This window comes from Pleuronectes platessa, chromosome 15 (assembly GCF_947347685.1).
Source record: "Pleuronectes platessa chromosome 15, fPlePla1.1, whole genome shotgun sequence".
Lineage (NCBI taxonomy): Eukaryota > Metazoa > Chordata > Actinopteri > Pleuronectiformes > Pleuronectidae > Pleuronectes > Pleuronectes platessa.
In genome coordinates this window covers 16,959,250-16,984,172 of record NC_070640.1, presented here as the reverse complement: position 1 = coordinate 16,984,172, position 24,923 = coordinate 16,959,250, and the positions used below count along the sequence as shown (strand labels likewise).

Below are 24,923 nucleotides of genomic sequence, written 5' to 3'. Positions count from 1 at the left end.
CTCTGCTTTAATAAGAAGAAATAGATTAACATACATTTGTTTACTTTTAGTGTACAATCTGGCCACACTTGGGTTCAACATTTTCATATACATACAGAAATGGCGGCACCGCAATGGCAGAACTTGAGAAGTAAATTTGCTGTTTCCATGACGTGACTGATTTCTGAGGGCTGACATAACACATACGAATGTTGCTTTTCCTGTCTTGGTCCTAACATTAGCCAAATGTTGATCTCTCCTTAAGTGCCGCCATCTTTTTTGAGGGCACGCAAAATCAAGAAGGGGCAGATATACCTGATTTGAGTCATGGATAAAAGAGAGACGCGCTCTACAATCTTTAGTCTGAGGTCCGTGGTGCGCCCCCTAGTGGAATCCCCCAAGAAGACATTTCGTACTGAAGCAAGTATGTTAACAATAACCTTCATATAGCGTGTCAACACGAACGGGGTGTTGCAGAGTGAGAATATCTTACTCTAACTCTGTGGTGGTATTTTAGTCAAATCCGACCACAAATCATTAACCGAGAAGAAGTGGCTCAAGAGCTACAACCTCCATTTTCCATGTTCTTAACATGTATTTGATTCATTGCTGTGTTCCTTCACTGTTTTAGTTGTGTGTAGTATTTCATCGTGCGCAGCCTCCTGTCGTAGCTGTGACCTGTGCAATGATCCTCTCCCGTGTGTCCTCCCTCTGATACCGGGCAGATTTAATGCACAGGTCCGTCTCTCCTAATTGATTTCTTTTAATTTACTCTCGGCCGCCTCCTCCAGCCACTTCGACAGTTGATTATGCCGCTAAGTGAGTTCACCTTGAGAGGAGCTGAGGTATATAAACATTATGTGTCCAACTTATTGGATAGGGATCAAATTGTATACATTACACTGGGGCATTATATCTGAAACTGCAGCAGCTTTGTGTTCAGTGTGGATAAAGGATTTGTCATTCACTGGCTCTTTCTGCATTGGAGTGCATAGCTCCGTTGAGGAGAAGGAAACACAGCTGGTGAAGTAGCTCAGCAAAATGTGCCTTCCACTTCCGTGTTCTATTGTCAGCACTCCATATAAAAACATAAAATATTGAAAGGGTGCATTAACATGGGTCACAAATTGATGGCTGTTCCATGTGTGGAGGGGAAAAAGTGGTCAAAAAGCTGCTGCTTTGGCGTTTGTGGCTCAGAATGGCTGCTTGTGCTTTCAGTCGTCTGAATAAATTTACTCTACTGGTTCTAAGCCAAGTATTAAGATTAACACACAGTCTTTAAAGGAATATTTGTTCTTATGCAAATGATGAAAAAAAGAGGTCAATAACAATGATTGCTATGCTCATGCAACCCGTACAAACAGCCCACTATTTTCATCGAAGCTCACGATGACTGTAGGCTTCGACTCTCTGCATCACTATTGATTCAGGTACAGATATGTAATAACCGACTGAGATAATGTCGACTAAAACCATCAATTAGTCAGTCAATAAACATTTCCATCTGTCAGCAGTTTGCCCCAAACAAGAATCGTCCGTTCTATAAGCAGCATCTCTTCATGATAGATATGTGCAGCCACGACCGTCCTGTAGCACCGTGTGTCCGTCCACTCTCCTTTTCACAGGATGTTCCTCTTTGTTGCCATGGAGTTCTTGTTTGGGGGTTGAATAGAGAGCGAAGAGACGAAGGAGAGTGCAAACATAATGTGTCTAATAAAATATTAAGACAAATCTCGCTTGTGCAATGTGGCCACGGCTGAACTGCTAAATCCAACCCCCACCCCCCCCCCCCCTACCCCCGGGGGCGTCTGTTAGAGAATCCCAGTGTACAGCAAAGAAGGTGCATTTAAAGGTGAGACTACAGTCGCATACATGTTCCTAGAGTCAATGTGAACACTGATATTGTTTGACAAACGTTACTAAGAATGTGTGCACACATGCCACTGGTGTCAAAGTCAATTTTCACTATTAATTGCTAGTGTGGCTAACACTGAGTTTGAGCTTATCAGTGCCCTCGAACATTGACATTATCCAATGAAATGAATATCCATCATTACAGAAGATCTCATCTTAAGGGACACAGTCGTCACTTAAGAAAGGAGAAAAGACCCAGCAAAACATTTGTTGGGTATTGTGTATGGATTAAACTACATTTTTAGAAGATCACAAGTCAAACACTTTAAATTATCTTTAGATGTTTGTCTGGAAGATCTCAATAGCCTGTATTCTCTATTTAGTGTTTGGCCTATTTCCCTCGACATAAGTCAGACACAAGGAGGAAGGACAAATTCTAGATGAACCATTTACATATGGGAACACTGTGTGTCTTGGAAAGCCCAAAGCTAAGAGTCAACTGCATGTATGTGTTCCTGTTTTACTGCCAGCAGACGTAAAGCTTGTCAACCTCCTCATCCCCTCGTCTCGTGCTCTCCTCCTCAGACGGGTCGGGATGGGTCACCTTCTGCAATGACAGACTCTGCATCTCAGAGATGACACAAACAAGTATCAGGAGATGTTGCCTCCGACTCCGTGTCCCACTTTTCCTTCTTCCAAAGGTTTATCAGTACAATTGTGTCAATCTTTGTCAGAGCACAGTTTCCTGCCGGTGTTTGATGTCGATGTGCGATGAGAGTTCGGTGTCACCGTGTCTGGCTTATAGTGCCAAGAAAAGAAAATGCAATGCAATGGAGACCTTTTCTTTTATGCAGGGTCAGACGATGTTTCACACCACCATTTGTAGTTGTGCGTGTCTGTTGTTTGTGTGATTGCTTGGTAGCTGCAGGGACAATAAGTGAAGTCGTGCTAAATGTCTGGCCTATATGTGTTTTTTCCGGAGGCGGATGGGTGATGGAGGGGAGGAGGAGCGAGGTCTTCTGAAGCCTGGAGTGTGGTGCTCTGGGCCTTGGTGCCACCATGCCGCCTCCTCGACACACAACACGTTCACAAAGAAACGCACAGCATCTGACAGCCTGGCCTGTCATCTGCTGGCCAACTCCTGAACTGCATCCCTGCCTTCCTCAGTAGCCACAGCGGATTCAGCATCTCAACCGAACCGAACTGGTACCAGCCAGGCTTCACTGGTTGCTACAAAGATCAATTGATAAATAATCTATAATATGCATCTCCAGACAGGTCTTTCAAAAGTAAAAAGGAATTCACAACATCTCAAATGTGCACCAGCTCTGGTTCACACAGAGCTGTGGTTCCCACCTCCTCTCAGTCTGCAGACAGGGAAACGCAGTTTGTTGTGGGTGGATGAATTAACCTGTGTGTGAGGAGGAAGTGCACTGAGAGCAGCTGGAGGTTGGAGGTTGGAGCAGGCCGAAGCTCCACACCCAGCAGCCTCCACATCACTGTGTGAGACGGCTCTCTGTGTTCGTGCGGCGGGCGCGTCATTGACCCTCCACTCACATCCAGCGTCAGAACCGGGGAGCCATTAATGTGATTGGAATATAATAAAGATTCAATATAGCGCATGCTAAGAAGTCCTTCAGTTTGTGAATGTATAATATTTTTTATTATAGATATTCTGAGCAACGTGTCAGCCGAGTGACTGGTGAGTTAGAAGCTGTTGAGATATCTATGTTTCTCTGTATCTTGTGACTATATTTAACCTATATCCTGTGAATAAATATTAGCTGTATAATCTATATGAACAATAATGCATAACACGAAGTATAAACTGTGAACTGTGAACTGTTTAACTGAAAACAACATTGTCCTCAGACGAACTGTGAGCCAGAGAGATGGAAATAGGAAGCTGATACACAGACAATACTCAGAATAAGCTTACACTACAACTGATTTTTCTTAGAATAAGGTGTCATCTTTTTGACTCCGATGCAGGGTCAGACACAGGGCACAACCACAGAAAGAAGAAACGAGACAGGAATCAGACATAGAAACCGACTGGTAACCATGCATATGAACTTGTGACATTCTGATAAAGTAAAAAACACAGTTTGAGGTGAATGCGAGATGAACAAAATTGCATAGCTGCACATTAAGGAAGCAGCATACATTAGACCAATAACTGAGTCTCCTAAAAAGAGGACTTCCTCTGTGCCGCACCCTGTATCTGATGATATATATACTGTGGACTTAGGATTGAACAGGGCTTCTTCTCGACATGATCCAGTGAAGCTCGTGACGTGTCCAGGCAGAACCCCAGAGACTCTCTGTAAGTATCTCATTGTTTTACAATAAATGTTACATTTCCAGAACTTCATGTATAAGTGTCTAATTATTCCTTCTCAAATCCTGGATCAACAAACATGTTTGTCCAATCGCCGGAGGCGAGGTCAAGTTTAGTGCCTGGCGACGACAAAGCCCGAGATGGACTGGTCTGAGATTGAGATTTAATTGAATTTGGGACATTTACACACAGTACCCAATCTAACTGGATCCTTTTGATTCAGCAGCAGTATCTGTTCACAGTTAGATTAGCCCACTGTTTTGGTTTATTACCAAATACCTGCATAGTTAATAACATTCTCATACTTTGTTCTGAATACTCATGATTAAATATTAGCATGTTGAAATGCTAAACTAAGATGTGATGGAGAACCTGTCTTTGGTACTTTAGCATTAGCTCAAATTCCCGCAGAATTAGTGGTTCACAATTTCTTTCTGGTGTGCTCCCATTCCTTCAGAAGTCATAAATCATGAATGCCTCCAACCTGCAATGATTAGAAGTAATAGGTGAAGTAATAAGTCATGCAGTATTTATTTAAATATACATTTTTAATAGGCTTTTCTAATTCTTTATTATTACTTTTGACTTTAATCGTGGGTGGCAAGAATGCACTGTCGACGCACAGGAGGCAATTTCTTGATTCCCGGTTTGCCCGTGTCTTACATTGTGGTGTTTCATGATCTGTCTGTGTACTTTTCTCCGGGTACTCTGACTTCCTCCCACAGTCCAAGGAACGAAAAACAGATTAATTATCCGTGTGGGTGAATGTGAGGGCGAATGGCTGTTTCTCTTTGTAATTTGGCCCTGGGATAAACTGGTGACCTCTCCAGGATGTACCCCGCCTCTCGCCCAATGTCCGATGGGATTGTGACACAGGCTGTCACGTGTCACTGAGTAACACTAATATTTTCCTCTGGTCATCCATGAACCCCCTGCAGTGTTCCAAGCCCCTCCTTCTCCGTCATTCTTATCCCTCATTTACCCACACTTGAATCTTCAGAATTGTTTCCCTGCTGATCAGTGAGTCATGCTGTTGATGGCGTTCATTTAAAGTGCGGCCCTCTGTTGTTCCGCTCCGCAGCTCTGTCCACAGCTGCTAACACATGTTGTTCTGTTCAGGCAAAGTCCTAAGACACCGAGATGGCCTCACTTCCTAACCTATCACGTAAGTGTCCTGTGGATAATTAGCTCTACGGGCCTCCCTCCCCTCCCCTTCCCACACCACCCTCCCTCCAGTCACCCCATATCAACATTTTACACATTGTTAATCACTTATGTCAGCTTCTGGTAATTACAGACAATTAATCATGTGCGATTCACTCCCTCAGCTCCCTCAGCATTGTGCTCTACGCCGTGCAAAGGGGAAAAGAAAAGACAAAGGGGAAACGGCCTTTATTAAGCACGCTGCACCAGGGAGTGAACTCCCCGGTGATAAGCAGCGTGTTGCAGAGCTTTGGCTTACACTTCCTTGTGGCGAGCGATAGCAGCCAGGTGGAGATTAAATTTGCATTAATTTCTTCGCCAGAAGCCCTGACCCAGGAGGACTTACAAGAGAATGGGAGGAGGAGTGAACATGCTGCCAAAGTGCTGAAAAATGAATGAACTATCAGTGTCACAACACACTGTGGTCCCAACCTGCCACATTAAGTCAACAGCATCACACAGGCAAGGCCGCACTGACTGAAGCGACCAATTGCTGTTATTTAAAAAACAAAGTGTATTTATTGCACTAACTAAACAGGTGAGTTTGTTTCATCCGCCACCGCCCAAAAGTTCTAAATTATTAACGGCCAAATGGACCGTTTTCGAAAAACAACACACACCCAGACTGGCAAACATACATATGCAAACACTGTGTTATCAACGCGCGCAGTATCAGTCCATTACCCATGCTGCAACCTTGCCTGTGATACTCTAACGTTTTTTCATTCTCACCTCTGTGCTGCCTTGAAATACAGCGGTGAAGACCGTGGAAAGATCCGTTCAGAAGAAACCTTTTCTCCAACTTTTTGTGAAAGATGATGTCCTCCATGTTGGGCTTGTTGGTGCTTGCAGGCATCATAGGTAACAACCTCTCTGATTCTTCTAACTCCTGATCGAGGGCATTTTAATAAATTGTGTTTGGTTTTGGATTTGCCTGGAACCTGACGAGCTTGTTGTTTTGCAGGACGGGTTGAGCTGATCACAGTCAGTACGCCGTTCAAATCCATCAACGTCACAGTGGGTGGAAGTGTCCTCCTCCAGTGTGAGTTTGAGACTATTCCGGACACCTCCGGCCTCACCATCCAGTGGGACTTTATGTCATCAGCCGCCCCACAGCAGGTAGATACACATCGCTGCTCAAATCAGGGTGTAGCATCAAATTAAGAAGGTTTAATGTGCTCAAATGTAAATGTCCATAAAACAAGGGTTTAGGATGCTTCAGTGTCGTGTTTGGTCAGATTTGATATGAATCAATGATAAAAGGTGAGTGATTTGGATATTTTATATTGACTCAAAACCTGCCACTGTTCATCTAGTTGAGTTGAGAGGCTCGACTGTATTTTTTCTTTGAGTGATAGAAACAACACAAGTTCAGGACAATATCACTGCTTTCTACTAAAATGTGCTGTGTTGCTGTTAAACATCCGTGAAGGAGGTTATATTTCCATTGCTTTGTCTCTGCTTTGATTACGCAAAAACTACTGACCTGTTTTCTTGACACATGGTGGAAGGAGCAGAGGGAAGGTCCATGAACTTGTGGCGCACATCGGAACAAAGGAGCAAATCCGAGTCTTTTTTTATTTCACTTACCTTAACTTTTGGAGATAGAACTTCTATGTAATTTTCCCTGATTTCCCAGAGAATAATGCATTAAATAATCAGGCGCATGTAGAGAACTGATATCTATGAGTGTGTGCAATTGGTGCAGCTCAATTGTAGGTTGAGGTATGCACTGAGTGCTATTGTATTTACTGCATTGCAACACTCCAGCTGGATGTACACTGGGTGGACGTTCATCTGAAAACTCATTATCTTACAGCATTCCCTGATTTTACTTCATTCTAGTTTTTATCTTTGTAATGGAAATCATTTTAAATTTCTGAGACACATTTAGTGTTTTTATTCTCTTATTTATTCTTTCCTGTGTGTTTTTTTTTTTGTGAAGAACTTTGTAACTATGGTTAGAGAAGTGCTCTACAACTTAAGATAATATATTGTTATTTTGCAAGATATTCACCATGAAGTTACTCATATTTACTTTAAAAGATTGAATTATCATCAGAAACGATGGTGCGCCTTTCTTCTCTAACAGTCGGGAGGCACACCTCGTTAAGACAACAAAACTATAGCAGAAATCAGATAAGGGCTGGTTTTGAATTATTGCAACATTACTACTAGTGACTAACGTTCTGAATCTGCTGGATGGAATTAAGCTTTGTATCTTTTGATTGTTAATACTAAGCATGTACTCTAAATAGCTGAGAATATGCATATTGAAACACTGATGTTGAAACACAGATTAAGTTGATTAGAGCATCAAACAGTCCTGAACAAACCAATCATATGCCAATAATACTTTTTCCTTGGTCTAACATTATCAATACAGGGAAACAAGCATCTGTATTGAGTCAGTTGTCTTGTTTTGTCACTGTTTTCCCTCAGATCTATTACTATCAGTCAGGAAAGGACGTCATTTCCAAACCGTATGAGGGCAGAATCCAGCCTCCCTCCTCGCCAGGCCCGAACAAAAACGCCTCGATAACAATACACAACATGCAGCCATCAGACAGTGGATTCTACACCTGTGAGGTTCACAACTTCCCTGATGTGGACGGAAAGTCTCAGGTCAATATCGCTGTGAACGTGCATGGTAAGTTTCATGACCTCTCATGACCTTTTGTGATATAATTTAAACTGGCAGCATCAATGGAAAAACACCAAGGAAAATCTGAGGGGAGAAGAAAGTATCAGCCAATAAATCATGAGGAGTACACATAGTGCCGCTACTACTACTGCTGCTATTAGTAAAAAAAAACAATTTACTAAACGATAATATTACATTTATTTATGTTGCACTTCACAAACACCTTCACAAATAAAAGAATATATAAAAACAATTAAAAATAGCCGCACAGGAATAAATAAAAGTAGATAAACATTAAAACGCAAGCATTACATTACAATAACACAACTAATTAGGTAAAACACAATGATAGACTCTATCAAATTACGTTTTAAGCTCAGATTTATAGGAAGCTACTGACTTCCACCGTCGTCTGTAGCCCAGAATATGCACAATTTTGGCAGTGCAAGGTCTAGGATTTTTCTAAAGCAGGGGCCATACAGGGGCCACAATTTAAAGAGAGGGGCAAATATGTCCATCACGTGCACCATTCCTGATTCCGTTAGATGCACATAGCTTAAGTAAATCCTTGTTTACTGTTAGCTCTATAGCTTTAAGCAAAGCCACACATTATTAAATATATTTGGCAAATGGTTCCTTCTTTGTGTACTTCCCCGTCAGTTGAATATTTCAGTTAACGATAGTAGAAGAAGAAGACGAGAAAGTAATTGTTTGCGTTCACACCTGGACCTGAGCTGAGAGTGGGTGAGACTGCATGAGGAGGGAAAAAGTGCATTTAATTATATATAAGAACAAAAATAATGTCCCATCCAGCTTTATTTTTGGTTTCAAGTTATATGTTTGACTTTTTTTAACCCATAGTATTGAGCTTACTCATTTCTCTTCTTGTGCTTCTCTATAATCCTCATGGAAATGTAAAGTTATAAATGAATTGTGCCTCTGGTCTTTTTTAAACCTGAAACCCCAGTGTGAATTACATCAGGCCAAATTGAACTGAAGTGAGAATATTTTCACATCACAAGTGTTTTAGTTCCCTTCCCACATCTGAGATTACCATATCTATTATCAGCGCAGGAGCATTAACAAATTCATTAAAGCACTGGCCCTGAATAGCGTGCTACGGGGATTGCATTCGGTTTGAATCCTTTCATTCACCGAGTTACCACGACAACCTCTCAGGCCTCAGTATCCTCACTAGTTTCCATGGTTACTGTGGCAGTCTCCTCATTGTCAGCGTTGGAAATTAGAGTGGGACTGTGACTGCATCCTTGTACTGCATACAGAACATAGATCCACTGTGTGCGAACCACACGTCTTGTATTTCCTGACGTCTGCCTTTGTGAAAGTGTTTGCAGGTTGGTTTCTCCACCCTGACTGTGACGCATGCTTAAGGTGCTGTATGAATACGGATTGGTCTCGTCCTCGTGCTGATTGTCACTCAGTCAAAGATGATTTTCATCTCGGCTAATTATGGTGAATTATGGTAGTGTTTCAAACGAGAGAGAGCAGTCCATCCTAATTTACAAACAAGCTTCGCCCCCTGCTGTGTATGTTAATACTGTTACTGATATCACATGTGAATTTATGTCAATTAAAAGAAGTTTTAGCAGAACTGTCCAATCAGTAAACTGAGGCCTAATAATCAGTATGGCCGACACCATTGAATATATTTAGTAGTAGGAACAGAGAGTGAGACCACGCCCAACACACTTCCTTCGTCCCGACGTCTAATGGAAACACACAAGACGTCCTACTTGTTTAACAACAAGCAAAACAAATTCCAATTTAACGATCCAATTGCCTTGGATGGGACACTCCCAGATTACCTCCATGTACCTCCGTGGTTCATTACCCCACACGCCGCCATTGGTCAGAAGCAGGGTATTGTTTTTGCCCCGGTCAGTGGGTATGTGCGTGGTCCAAGTGTTACTAATGTTATGGGTATCAGAATCAGTTTACACAGTCACATTATGGGGACTCGTGCCTTCCTTTGGTGACAAAAAGCATGTCCCCATAATGATTGAATTTGACACTGAAGACATATGGGGTCACGATCAGACAAGTATAATAGTTATGGTTCAGGTTCAAGGACAAAAATGCAAGTCAATGATTGTCCTTTGAAGTCGTGGAGAAACGACTGTGTGCATGAGTGTGTGTGTGTGTGTGTGTGTGTGTGTGTGTGTGTGTGTGTGTGTGTGTGTGTCTGTGTGTGTGTGTGTTCAGTCTCATGCAGTAGCCAGCCACAGATCCTTTCCTGACCGGATTCACGTCTTTGTACTTGCCATCAAATTGAGCCACACAAACCAACACATATTTGTTTTTTACCACCGATGTAAGGAACGTCGCTGCTGCTCTGTACAGATGAGGAAAAACATAGGTTGCTGGGCAGCAACAGGCACAAATGAGGACAATACAGTTATCTGACGTAAATAACAAGACACAAATCCTTCAATGACAGGAGTGGTTCACTTTCTTTCCACAAGTGGGAGGCGCATGGGAGAGATGAAATCATCCCTTATAAAAGTGCCTGTAGTGTGCTGTGTCGTTTCGTGGTGGGGTGAGCACCAAAGATGAAATTTCAATCACCTTTATTGCACTGGCGTAAATGCAAAATCTCAGAGGGAGATATTACAAAAACTACACAAATACACAAAATAACTGAGCTCTATTCAGACTTATACCAAGACCCAAGTGGGTCCGTGTAATAATGAATCAATCTATTACAACCCTGGTGTAATCTGTCAACTAATGATCCACTCCCAGAGGTAATTTCACATGATCCCTGTCAGTGTCCACTGAGGATGACACCCACTCCTTGTCTCTCTGCTGACGTCATCTCCTCTTCTTTCTTCTCTCTGTAGATTTTTATCCATCAGTAAATTCAGTCAACACTCAACTGTGATCATCCTCAGTTCTTCACAAGTGTGATACATTATGTTACTATCCAGTATAGTGGTGGAGTATAGCATGCGAAAAGAAAGTATGAGCATATTCAGTATATCTGGAAAACGCAAATGACCAACACCATAAAAGTATAAACATTTAGAAAACTAACTGTTAAGTCACCTAACACATCCTGGCATCTTTCTTACGGTCTGTCAGAGAGGCCCTCTCCTCCTTACTGCGCCGTCCACGGTGACGTTGAGTCGGGTCACCTGGTCACTCTGACATGCCACAGTGAGCTTGGAAGCCCGACACCTACATACACCTGGACCAAACTGGACCAGGCTAAGACCAGGATGCCTGTTCTGGGACAAAGTGAGTACGGTCTAAGTCTATTTGTGATAAATAATAAATGGCTTCACATTCGTCTATTTGTAAAGAAACGTATGTGCTCTTGTTCTCTCAGCAAGCCCAGCTGGAATATTGAAAATCACTAACATTTCCCAGTTTCAATTTGGGGAGTACCAGTGCAACGCGACAAATTTTGCAGGTTTTTCAATCTGCACCATAGAGCTGACTGCCGGTATGATCACATTTTTGGTTTGTTTGATTTTTTAAATATATATAGAATACAAAAATGCATCTTGGACGTAACACCTTGTGTAATTCCTGAGCAGAGGTGGGAGATGGAGTGATTGCTGGTGCAGTGATTGGTGCGTTACTTGGGTGCCTGCTCATCATCCTGGTCGTGTGGTTCATCGCTCACACGGTGAAGAGGCATAGATACAAAGTCGTGAAGGCGCCAGAGGCCAACGAGATGAGGTAAGACTTGAGCTTCATCGTGTTGCATTTCACCCTTGGATTAATTGAAAAGAGTCACTTCAACTCTCTCTGTGTCCACTAGGGGGAGCTCTCGTACGGCCCAGGAAGCCACTGAGAGCGTTCCCACGGCAACCACAGCCGGAAACCTCCACGCTGTGGGAGATGAGCCAGAAGCCTAGAACGAGACCTGCTGATAACAACTGGGGCGACGTCACTTATCTGAACAGCTGGGTGTCCGGGAAGTTCAGGCCTGAACATACGTCATTCTCAGATTCAATAAATACCATAAATGACATTGCATGCTGTGTATTTACCATACAGTCTTTTACTGCTGTGTCACTCTTACCATTTGTGTTCACTATCACACCTTTCAGGAGCGCAGATGCAGATCTTTTAACGGACAGCATCTTAACACCATGTTTTCTTGTCATCGTTTTTTTTTTATTTTTCAAAGTGTGACAATCATTGCATCTGTTTTTAAATATGCTTTAGGCTATACTCTATGGTAACCAATCTTTGAATTTATTTCACGAATCAATACATAAATACATTTCTGTTTTACAATGCTGATGTGATGAGGTCAGAGTTGGAGGCTGTTGGTGCTGTCGCTCAAATAACTGCAGCAGTCTGCAACAGACTCACTGTATGTCTTTGTCTTTCTTTCACATGTCTTACACACATCTTTGGGTTTGAACCTTGAAACAAAAATAATCAAATAAAGGTTTTCAAATGATAAAATATCCAAAGTTATAATCACAATGCAACATTTTACAGTTGATAGATATCACAAACTAATCCCTGAAAGGAAGGATGAATGGGATCCTAGTCTTTGATTAATTGATGTTAAGTGACACAAATTATCAGGCAACTGTATCTGAAGGTTTTGTGCATTAAGATTTACAGATTTTGATGAAAATAAAATGTTGTGTTTTATGAGTCATTGTGTCATGTAACTCCCTCGATGTGTCATCTATAGGGGGCAGCAGAGTTGCAGTGGAGCCTCACACTGTAAATCATACAGTAAGGGAAGTGTCCCTCGGAACTCATTCTTGACACTAATAACATGTCAAGAATTGATTCTTTTTTAATATTTTCCCTTTGGTCAATTATAAATTGCTAAAAAGAAAATCACTGGCTCTGGAATAAACGACTATTTAGTAACAGCTGCAGGTTTTTATACAGGGTCATTCCAACCTTGTTTATATCCCTATTTGTAAAAGTAAATATTAAACAGCCTTTTCTTTGGCACAACCAATTCCACTGATTTTATGCAAATCAACCAAAGTAGAATGAAAACTGCAACAACAAAATAACACCTTCAGTATGTTGTTTCCTTTAAATGGTGCTGGATAATCCTCATGGACCCAAATGTTGAGTTTGGTTCCACCACCTTCATTTAAATGGGTTAGGGTGTTATCAAATCGGACTCATGCAGGCTCCATCTCAGCCATTGCCAACCTAATTTAGACTGGTATTAAACAGCATATTGCAGCACAGCTGTGGTCCATAAAACAAAGGCTGTTAACAGCTTTTAAGGCTGAATGTAGCGACGGTTTCACACTGACACAGTAGTACAATCACGTCGTCACCATAGCCAGAAATCAGTACAGTGGACGATCTAATAGCACTTTGTCATAATTGACATGGGCTCGTATTCGATGGTGGTTTATGATAAAGACGTGGAGATGAGCAGATGGTCTACGAAATGTTATAGGTCCCTAATGACTGTAAGTCAGCAATAATTGGCTCTGTGTTTTGTGTGGATTTGCAAATAGATGTGACATTTCTGAAATAAGTGATTTTTAGTCTGCACATTTAACACACCTAAACCAAGTTGGATACAAATTCTCTACATGTGATAATCCGCATGCAGTTATTTAGTTAAAGGTTTGCATTTAGACTGAGAGCCACGTCTCACTCATCACAGGTATTGTTATGTGCACATCGCACTGCCGTAAAACACGTGGTCCTTAAGGCTACTTGCAACCTTGGACTTTCAGGTTGAGCCTTCTCTCATAAAACAATAATTTAGCTTTAACTTTCATTGCAAACGTCAGTCCACTGCTGGATCATCAACTTGGTCCAAACACTGAAAAAGTGAAATGCTCCTTTGGTGCTGATAGCAAATGTTTGCATGCTGACACACTAAAGTGACCATGGTATGCTATCCAAATTTACAGAGATTTACAGAGCAAGCATCTGTGGGCCATTATTCCTCTTAGTTATCTTCACATTAGCCTGAAAGTTTATCATTGATTTAACTATACAGCTACCTGCCAATTGTGCAGTTATATTATCTATGACTACAAAATGCATTCACTGAAGAAACAGTGGTGGGATTTCTGAATCCTGCAGAAGCTGCTGCCTTGAATTTGGATGAAGTCGTAGAAGTAGTATTAGCAGTAGGGGGGAAAAAATCAAACTACAGTCCAAGCAGTGAGTGAAGTTTGAATGCGAGTCAATTTTGTAGGTGATGATGAAGAAACATCTGATATATTCTGAAACACGTGACACTGGGGCTGATGTTTATCTGATGTTATCTCCACGACCCGCTAACGACTCCCAGTGAAACCAACATCAGGGCGGGTCCGGCCTCTAGGGTAACGACTCCTAACGACCCGACAAGTTAAATACCTGAGACTCCCAACAGTCACTAACTGAAGAAGCCTTCTTGGATGAGAGGTGAGACATCTTCAAGAAGCTCAACCAAGTCCAGTTGAAGTACTTTGTGACACAGTATGATTCTCTTCTACAATGTGATGTATATGTTGTGTGTGAGAAGTGAGGGATGTGGGAGCTTCAACAGCTGAAGAACAGTTACACAGTTTCAGTTACATCTATGTGTTTCTAATAAAGTGACCATTGACTGTATTGCTACAGGAGAACAAGTATCTGACTCACGGGCTCTTTATTGATAATATCATAACACACCAGTGTTTTGGAAATTAGATGATGATAGGTGACTGATAACATATGAGATAAATCAGTAGTGCAAACCTCCATCAAGTCCCAACAATCCCCTTATGAAACATTTAGATCTGGCTTATAATTTGCACCTGCACTAAATTTCACTCTCATAAATATGTGGCCGCTTTATTTCCAAGGAATTTGAATTGAAACTGAATGGGATCTTCTCAGGTTCATTCCTAATTCCTGCATAAAATGTGCATGACCTTACATATAATATCCCTTTGCCCAATGGGACAGACTTAGACTGTTGTGATTGTTCTGAAGTGCAGACCTGAGTAATCATATATTAAAAAAGCTAAACAACAAGGCACAGAAGTGAAGCAACGATCATGTCCAGGATCAGGCCTGCAGGTCAAAGCCACGTGCTGCACTGAGGACGTCATCTCTGGTCAGATAACACCCACACAGCTCCCTCAAGCCTGTGAATGACTCCCTCCCATGCATGACTCGCCAGTTGTCTATGAAAACCACCTAATCAAGAAGAGAGAGGGTGCGATTATTAGGCTAGCGTGGATTGCGTTTAAACTTATATCTCTCTGTTTACATTCCAACGTCCTTAAACTCCATATTTAATGCTCTAGACTGACAGTTTTCTTTTTTTAAGGACGGAATTTAATATATGTGACTTTCTTACTTTCCCTGGAGTCAGTTTGACCCACAGCTCGTTCTCTGGCCGCCTTAGTTCTGTTGTCAACTCTCGATGTGCCGCATACCATCTCTGGACAACCTCATGGGGGACTGTGTTAATCACCGATCGGTCATAGTTGTTGTATCTGTCAAAAGAAAAGTTTAAATCCTTAATTACTGGATATTGCTTAAAAAAAAAAAACTAAACAAGAAAGAAAGTCATTTCAAAGTTTCCAAACCACACTTAATTATGCAATAACTAAATGAGGAGTCTTGTAAAGATCAAAAGTAATATTATTTAAATCTCGTGTGATGATCTCATGGCCACAGTTAATGAAGCCACATAACTTTCAAGGCAGAAGCTGTTTGCTCCCAGATTTAAGCCTCTCCTGGAAAACATCCATGGGTCACATGAGATTCTAGCACAAATAGTTAACAACTGGTAGTTCTAACATTTTGAAAAGATCTGATTTACCCTAACCATCTTTTTACTAAACCAAAGTTTTTTTGTTGTCTAACTGTAACAAACCTGAATATTTAAAAAAAATAAAAAAAATAAGAAAGAAAATAGATGGGTGCTTCTAGGTTAGAAAAATACCCCCCGAATGCAAACAGCCAAGAAGACACAATTTTGAAAAGAAGTAAAAAATGTGGGTAAAATTATAGACAAGATAAATACTACACTGAATAAAAAAAGAGAAATGTGCTTTACTTGAACAAACATGAAACTTGTTATACAATGTCTGATAATTAGCTACTGCTCAAATGTGAGTATGACATCACATTTAAGCACAGTCATACCTGATCAGGTAAAGTTCATCGTTCCAAGGATAGACGTTTAGCACAGGGCCGATGTCGCTCATGTGGTTTCGGTGGGTGTCAGTTTTTTCAATGTACTCGTGTCCGATAGGCACACGGGAAAGCAGCTCAAAGTTTTCAGGAGACCGCTGACGTAATTTCTCCCCAGCGTAGAACCCATCTACAAGTAGTGTCCTTCCCCCAGTGCCCTCGTGCTTTAGGCAGTGGAAAACCTGTATTCTGCAAAAAAAGAAGAATAAACGAGGAGTCTAAAAAAAAAAAGTGAAAGATCAACTTTGTTTGGTTCAAATGTCAGTGCATCACAAATAATAACCTTTCCCTTGAGGCTGTTTTGAAACCCCACATCAGTCCACCATTTGTGCACTTACCCGCATGGCTCCTGAAAGTAGGAGGTGTCAGTGTGGCGATCCAGGGCCAGCTGGCTGTAGGCGCTGTCTCCTCTGGAATGGTCGGAAGTAAAGCTCCACATTCCTCCATACGTGGTCTCTCTTGTGAGTGACACACAAAACACAAGTGTTTAAGGAATAAGTGAACAACGCTGTAAATGCTGTGTTTGGCTAATGCTGTATGTCTTTTGCAGGTGAAAGAGCTTCACTGTAGCAGAGGCCAAAAGAGGCATTGCATACCTGATAAGACTGACCCTCTTGGAAACCGCCTCCGTGGCCTCCACTGTGGCTGGGACATCATCAACAAACGCGATCCCGTACAGCAGATAGTTCTGAAGAAACTGCTTCAGCTCTTCATCACAGCTCATAAACTTCTCCCACTTGGCTGATGGTACGTTTTTGTTTTTGTAAATGTTTGAGTTCCAAAGGATGCGAGGCTGGACAGTGCTCTGCTTCTTCCTCTCATAGCTGTTCTGAGCTAACCAGTTCAGGCTGTACTTGGACACATGACCATCACGCCCTGGGAAACAGAAATGGAAAATATGAGTTGCAGTCAAAACTGTGCTTTTGACTGGTCTTCATTAGTTTTTTTAATGGAAGTTTAAAGCAGAGGGTGCGGTGTGGCCTAGGTGGTAGAGTGGTGGTTCTTCAACAAGAAGGTTGCCAGTTCAAATCCCACTCTTCCCCCTCTGCATGCCGAAGTTTCCTTGGCAAGATACTGAACCCCTAAATGGCCCCTCATAAATGTTGAGTGTAATAATTGGAGGTCGCTTTGGACAAAAGCGTCAGCCAAATGACATGTAATGTAATGTAAAAAGCAAATTCACAATGTGCTGGTCAACATACAGTGCTATTTGCAAGGGGGCTGACTGAGGTACATCAGGGCACCAGAGACAACCATTCACACCAATTTAGAATCTCCATTCAAGCTTATCCCAACTGACATGCGAAAGCCAAGGTAAACATAAACTCCAGACAGACTGCAGCTGATTCAAGAACAGTCTTCCCGTAAGGCAGGGGTGTCCAAATTACGTCTGCGGCCCGCCATCCATTTTAAATTGGCCCGCCTCAATAAAATAAAAATTAGAAAAAAATATATAATATTTTTTTTTCTTTCTTTTTTTTTAAACTAACAATTTAGTAGCACTTAAATGGCACTTACTTATAGCACTCGCTCTATTCTTGGAGAAATTGTACTTTCTTGATTCTTGTTGTTCTGGGTTTGTACCCTCGGGTAGGGGAGAGCGGGGTAATGTGAGACATTTTTTACATTTGCTCCCCTTTAGTTGAGCTAAAATTATTTATCAGTAAAACTTACACATTTCCCATTAATTCAGGATGTTTTCTAGCAATGGAAATGATCAGAATGTCTTCAGGACAAAGGGAAGTGAAAATATGATTGTTTTAAAAAAGTGGTCTTGTGTTTACCCCAGCTTAGGTGTAAAGTGAGACAGACCAGAGAAATCAAGGGGGTAAGGTGATCCATTTACTTTTTCAACTTTAAAACTACCATAACAACACATGTTGTAATAGGTCAATTAAGCACATTTATGGTTATTATGATTCATGTGATCTCTTGCACACCCTAGCTTACCTGCACATTGTTTCTCTGTCCAATTGGCAGGGACAGGGATATTGTTTGTCTCTGCATTTGCCAGTTCACGGCACTTAACTGGAGCAAGGCCATGTAACTGGTCAGCAAGTTGTTTCAAGTGTTTGGCAAGCTCTTCCTCCATCTCATCTGTGAATATTCTCTTTACCTCAGCTACTGCACCCCAGGCTACTGATTTTACCTTCCCTTTCTCTTTTTTCTTTATGAATCTTTTGAGGGTTGTCTTATCAATATTTCTATCCCTTCCAGCTTTTCTTAAGGACTTCTTTCCTTGCATGACCTCAGCGTCTTCACTCTCCATCTCTGCGAGGGGTGTTTGGCCCCAGGTTGTCTTCCTGGTGTAGTTTCTAGGCAGGATGGCTTTTCTACAATGTTTATGGCATTACAAATAAAACATATGTAATGTATAATTACAATAAAATATGTTTAAGACTAAATTGAATTCGTGCTACATTTCTCACTTTACCCCACAGCATTTGTCTCACTTTACCCCACAGCCAACATATTAGAAAAAACAACATCTCTTATCAATTCAGGCTAATCTTCAGCTAGCATCAATCACATGGTTTTATATGTTGGAAGTTCGTCAACATGTATGATATACGTTTTGCTACCTGAATCAATTTGTTTTGACACAACAGTTGATTAAGTTCAAAGCAAGAAAATGTAGTTTTACATGCAAAAATCACATTTTTGGCAAAAAAAGATTCTAACCACAGCACCAGCACCAACTTCTCCTTCATGGCAAGGGTGGAATGGGAGGGGCTTGAAAACATAATGATCACAAGACCACAAATGTGTTCCGTTGCCTAGATACAGAGGGTGTCTGACATTACCCGATGTCTCACATTAACCCGCTCTCCCCTACCTGTGAATGCATTGATTGTAAATCGCTTTGGATAAAAGCAACAGCGAAATGAATTGTAATGTAATGGACTAAGGCCCACTGTATTGTACTTCTCAGTTTTTACGCTAGGTGGCACCCAACTCACCCCTGATCTGCCAGCTGTCCCTCAGAACGCCGCTAAGCCCCCCGCCCTAAGCGACGTGATTGAGGCGCACTGTCAACAGTCCGCTCGGGGGGAGGGGGGCATGGCGGCGTGAGTGGCCCAGTCCTTCGAACTTTTTTCTGTATGTGGCCCTCGGGATAAAAAGTTTGGACACCCCTGCCGTAAGGCAACTGTGCTTAACCACAGCACCACCGGGCCGCCCTTAATTTGGATATATATTATTAAATATTATCAAACCACACCTAAAATACTGATCAGTGAAAAGTTTACCGAGCAAGATTGTGACCCTAACACACTGCACTACCAAACCAGACCACCAGGGACACATAGTTCAATGTTTTTTTTTAACCTTTGTTTGTTTGTGTTTCTGTTTGTTTTGTGGCAGGATAACGCAAACTACCGGATGGATTACCACAAACCCGGTGGACGGATATAGTATTAGTCAAGGAAGAAAACATTCAACCCAGCTCGGTGGAGGGGTCACACGGTTTAAAAACTGAGGGGTCACAGGGCAGGGCAAGTGTGAGAGTGAGTGCTTAGTGAGAAGCCACTTAAATCCACAGGCAAGGGACACTGCGGCACCCGTTTCTTTTTCCACACCTGGCTGCTGAGGGACCATTTACGGCTCTTACTTTGAAAGGCAGCAGCTAAATCCCTCATGGCTGCTTTGCCTCCATGTGCAGCAGCAGGCTCCTGGTGGAGACAGAATAACGGATGGCTCCAGCTATTTTGTACTTTAGCTAGTTCAACTCTGTCTGCTGGGGCCTCTTGGGGTAACAGCTCAGGGGTTTTGGAGGTCTGCACCATCTGGGTGATTAAGGAGAGGAAGGGGGGGGGGGTTCTGTGGAGCATCATGTGTAGCACATGTTATCATTTGAAAGGAGAATCCTGCAGCTTCTGTCACCTGGACTACAACAGTAGCTCAGACCCAAGAGAACCATTAATCTGCCTTTTCAGACACTAATTGGGTGGGGTTAGGCTGTGTCCTTACATACTATTCATTAAACTATGTTAATTGACACAATGCCACAAGAAATAAAACAGTTTTCTTTGTTTCCAATCGAAAGTCTAATTAAGAATAGAATACATTAAATGAGCAGCATGTGCAGTATATAGCCAAATTGAGTACACCCCAGGTCAACATCTGTAAAATGATGAAGCCAATGAATATGCTGCCGACATCCATTGCCTCCTATTGTGTCCTTTGGCAAAGTCAAATCTGTCAGTTTTGTGAGTAACGGTTTTTAATTGGGACGTCATCTCCAGAGGTTGATTTCTTGCAATGTCACCAATTCCTGCACATGGTCCTCGTGCCAAATCAGAAGCACCTATCTGACTGTTTCTTCAATGCAAGACTTTGCAAATAGTGACTTGATTCTGGTAACATTTTTGGCGGTCTCTCTTATTGGTAGTGTTCTTCTTACACCACCTAACTACTGCAGCAACTATATTTCAGCCTGATCTTCTACTCGAAACAGGCAAAGAAGAACACAAATGGAACAGTTCTCACAACAGCTTATTTTTTCCTCCAAAGAGCTTTTGGCTTGATCACACTTCTTTGCCCTGACAAACCGGTCACTCAGTGTTTTTTGCATACTTTCCTAAACATTGTCTCAACTGACAGTCTCCTTAATCTCCCTCCTAAAGCCATGTTATAATCTCTAAACTAATCAGCCTCTGGCCTCCAGCTGATTCTTGTAAAGCCATGTGTGCAAGGACTTAAGTCTACCAATGTTCTTGCCCCCCCTCCCATCTTTGTTAAGCCTCACATTCTGGTTTCTTACTTGTTCAGGTAGCTCCTTAAAATGTGAAAACATTGCATAAGACACAACACAGGCCAAAACAGAGGAGGCAATTGTCTTCACAGGTCAAATTATAACCTTGTTCATACAACTATTCCTGGAAATTACAGGTGCACCCAACATCAAACTATCAAACAGTTCTACAGTTCTACAGATCTACTTTCTGCTACATTGGTCACTAAAGATCTGTTCATTATTAACCTTGGCTGTGTAGCAATAGTTAAAACTTGGACAAAGCCATTTTAAAGGTGTTGAAGATAGGTTGATAATCACACATTACATAATCTTCTGTGAAAGTGGGAATAATTTTTTTATGGTTAGAATCACCTGCCAACACAGTGAATCTTTGCACCGTAAAATGTCATCATGACCTGGAGGAAAATTCCACTTCACAATTTAAATTGAAAAATTGCAACCATTGGTTACTCAAAAAAAAATGATGGCAACAAAATGACGTGATATAATTGATTTCAAATGCTACAAATTTAATGAAAAAGTATAGTAAATATAACTAAATTAACTAAATCTAAACCAAAACGTTTGTAAGATTAGGTAAATCACAATGAATTTCACAATGAAAGCATACTTACATTTATTTATTATCTGAGCAATAGTTATTTAGAGTCCTATTAATTTAGATTTACTCATATCTTGGGTGAACTTAATTTAGATTGACCATTTATCCACGTAAATTAATTTAGATTTACTGACTAAATGGCCGAATTTCATTTAGCTTTAACAATTATCTGCAAGAAGTTAATTTAGAGTCACACATAATCTGGGTGAAATGGATTTGGATTCACTAATCTCCTTATTCTAACTTATATTTAGCATATGGCTGCTCAGTTCAACACAATTACAGTGATATTCTTATGTATCTCTACATTCAATACTTTGAATTTCAGTTTTAAATGTAAAATTACTTTCTCATAAAAATACGGTTATTTTCCATAATTAAAAATACATTTTATAGTTGTAATTTAACAAGATTTTGCCTTACTTTCAGGTTGTTTTTAACGTTTAATTAGAAACATTTTCACATTTTAAAACAATGAAATTACCTATAAATATGGTAAATACACGTTGTAATATGAATAATAGTGCTCCAATTTACAGAAATGTATTGTTATATGTTGGTTTTAATGACATTATTTTATGTAAAGAGGTTGTATAATAATTTATATTTGATGTTATATAACAGTATATGACACACAAAATAATGTGACTTATCTTTCAAAACATGTCAAAAAACTGTTGAAAAACTAGATATTGGGTTTACAATTGTACTATCAAAAAAATCTGTGAAATAAAAAGTAAAGTTCTGTTATATTACAGTTTTTTTTTACTGTGTGCCTTAATTTATTTAGAACTAACTCAATATCATGCCTTTTAAGTACAACAGTTACCTGAAGTTTGGTCAACAGATCACAATGAGAAAAGGCGAAATGTCAGTCAAAACTACACTTTTTACAGTGTAGGTCATGTCTTCAGGAGTTGTGTATGAACTGTCCCTGCTCACTCCTGTCAGATGCAATATGACGTAAATGTCACCAAGTTTTTCATAGACACTTATTGATAGTGTTGCAAATGTAGTGTCAGATTAGTTCAAATATTAAAATTGTGTTAGCCAAACACCCAGAAGAATAAAGTGTATAACGTTTTGAGTTGTGAACCAAAAAACAACCTCACCAAGTGGCCCCATGGTTTCTTCTTTCTTAGTTTGGGGATATTTGATGAAACAGAATTTATTTGAAAGCATGCACCATGCAAACACCCAATAGTCTGGAATGTAGAGTCAGTTAAAAGGATAATGCAATGATGCAGGATCCACCTTAAATTATAATGGGATACTTCATCAACCACTGCAAGGGATCAAAATCCACCCAGAGACATGCAGTGACCCCGGGGTCTCTTGGGCCAAAGTATTTTGCTTTTTCACCCAGACATTTTGTAGTGAATGTATAACTGTGTCTCATTACACTGGATTAATCTATAATTTGACAAAGCACCATGGGCATGCTTTGCAGCCCTTGGTGCTTCCCAGCTCCCCTCAGACTTACACGTGAGGACGAGGTGACCCCCTTCCACTGCTGTAGTGTCAGGGCGGATGTTGAGCTCTATGCTGCCGGTGTCCAGGTTCCTCTGGTTGGTTTTGGAGTTGTAGGACGAGGCGGAGCGGCAGTGGTCCCGCAGCCACACGAAGTTCAGTCGCATCTGGGTGCCCTCATAGCTGACCACTGGCAGACCCGTACAAAAGGTGTTAATACTGATTTGTTTGTTCACGTTTATATCTAGCAAGCCTTAAATCAAAGACACTACACTCACCGAGGTGGTCGCTGTGCAAGCGGAGAGCTGAGGAGGTCGATGCACAGGCGCGGGTCTGCAGCTTGACCCTCAATGGCGCCCGTGTGCTTCTGAGACCAGACAGCAGCTGAGTCTGCAGCTTCCTCTGCAGCCGCACAAACATCTCGACTGCAGAACTGTGCACACACAGAGAATATAGCACAGAGGATCAGAGAATATACTCCAGTCACCGTGCGGACGCAGAAACGATCCTTCCAAGAAAAAGTTGTTTTGCTCTCCAGGCTTCACCGCAGCCTCTCAGCTTGTTACATTATGAAATGAGATTGACCACTGAACTCCGCACAGTTCCTCCTATGAGGCGGCTTAATGTTGGACAGCTGGGACCGTCTGTGTTACCGGTGGAGCAGTTTGATGCTCGTGTGGATCCCCTCCTCCTCTTGACAATAGAGATGGAGAGAATGTTCCTCTCTTCTTTGGTGCTGGTATAACTCCTTTCGATCACAGTAAAGAAGTTCTTGAGGATAACTTTCTGTTCTCAGTCACATCCCTTACTCCGAGTAGCAGAGAATGAGATGTATTCATGTGCATCCAACTGTGACCAACGGTGCGCAGGGACCGTCCACAAAGAGCAACACCCAAAATGCACAGACAGATAGATAGATATCGATCCCAAGGGGAATTTAGGATACATGAGTAACAGTTAATCATATTATTTACACAGTTCACTGTAATAATCATCTTATCAGACTTAACGTGGAAATTAACAGCCACAACGTGATTTGAGGATGACACTTTTTGTAATGTTGTTGTGATTGCCTAATAACAAAAGCTCTTGGAGCTATTCTCTCTAGTTGTTTGTAGCAAAGTTTTACCATTGTAATTTCCCCTGTAATGATAAATCTCAGGTGATCCAATCAAAGATGGACAGCTCAGTTAATCAGTTCACACCAGATAATGGAGCGTGTCTCCACAGCCCTGTTCACACTGGCTGGTAACATATGTCCTAAGAGATCTGCTTACAAATACAAATACATTTACTTTCACAAAAGAACAAAAGGTAAATGAATGTGGCCACCTCCAATCTGATTGATTGGATCTCAAATGTGTCCTAAATGCATCTTGGGAGTTTGAACACCTGTACTCAGAGCTTGCTACTTGTGTTTAAATCCCTCAGGATGAATATTATTACGAGGATTGAACAGTGCCTTCTATTCAGCAGACGCAGTTTGTGTTGCTTCAGCTAACTTAACCCTCCAGTATCAAAAGCCAAACATTTCAGTAGGGAAATTTTCAGTATAACAGTTACACATTAACAACCCCAACATTAACAAAAATGCTCTTTTTTTTTAAGTTAGCGGATTTTGGGGACATCACACTATATGAGAGTATATATTGTAGCATTTATTTTTTGTATTGCACTTTGTAGACGGTCCCTGGGCACAGCCTTCGACACAGAAACCTGTTGTCTCTCCAGCTCAGATAAGGGATCCTTAAAATTATACCAAAACCTGTTTGCTACCTTTCTTTGTGATTTACCATTTTGCTTATGAGTCATCTTTCCAACTTCACCATTGTCCTGTAGTTTGTCCGTGTAATGAGTAACTTTGAGTGACATTCAAAATAGAAATAACTCTACAGTGCTGTTTGTTTGTGGGTGGTGTGAATGA

General features: G+C 41.2%; 2 protein-coding genes across 5 annotated transcripts; one reads left to right on the top strand and one right to left on the bottom strand.

Moving 5' to 3' along the window:
- Positions 1-3,300: 3,300 nt before the first annotated feature.
- Positions 3,301-12,662, top strand: LOC128457655 (V-set and immunoglobulin domain-containing protein 1). Of its 4 annotated transcripts, none has more exons than XM_053442444.1 (11): positions 3,301-3,535; positions 4,085-4,159; positions 5,294-5,339; positions 5,703-5,915; positions 6,133-6,238; positions 6,342-6,496; positions 7,820-8,027; positions 11,124-11,279; positions 11,371-11,487; positions 11,582-11,726; positions 11,809-12,662. In XM_053442444.1, the coding sequence occupies exons 5-11, from the start codon at positions 6,193-6,195 to the stop codon at positions 11,903-11,905; spliced, it is 924 nt and encodes a 307-aa protein (XP_053298419.1). In that variant the 5' UTR covers positions 3,301-3,535; positions 4,085-4,159; positions 5,294-5,339; positions 5,703-5,915; positions 6,133-6,192; the 3' UTR covers positions 11,906-12,662. The 4 variants fall into 4 exon arrangements, with proteins under 4 accessions (XP_053298419.1, XP_053298418.1, XP_053298417.1 ...); XM_053442443.1 differs by having other exon boundaries at positions 5,700-5,915; XM_053442442.1 differs by lacking the exon at positions 5,294-5,339.
- A 1,953-nt stretch (positions 12,663-14,615) lies between these two features.
- Positions 14,616-23,813, bottom strand: tmlhe (trimethyllysine hydroxylase, epsilon). The gene is made up of 7 exons (XM_053442440.1): positions 23,278-23,813; positions 23,013-23,189; positions 16,769-17,048; positions 16,511-16,630; positions 16,125-16,361; positions 15,331-15,469; positions 14,616-15,167 (listed from the first exon to the last, which is right to left on the bottom strand). Exons 1-7 carry the CDS (start codon positions 23,417-23,419, stop codon positions 15,036-15,038), a joined length of 1,227 nt encoding a protein of 408 aa, XP_053298415.1. The 5' UTR covers positions 23,420-23,813; the 3' UTR covers positions 14,616-15,035.
- Between the last annotated feature and the right edge of the window lie 1,110 nt (positions 23,814-24,923).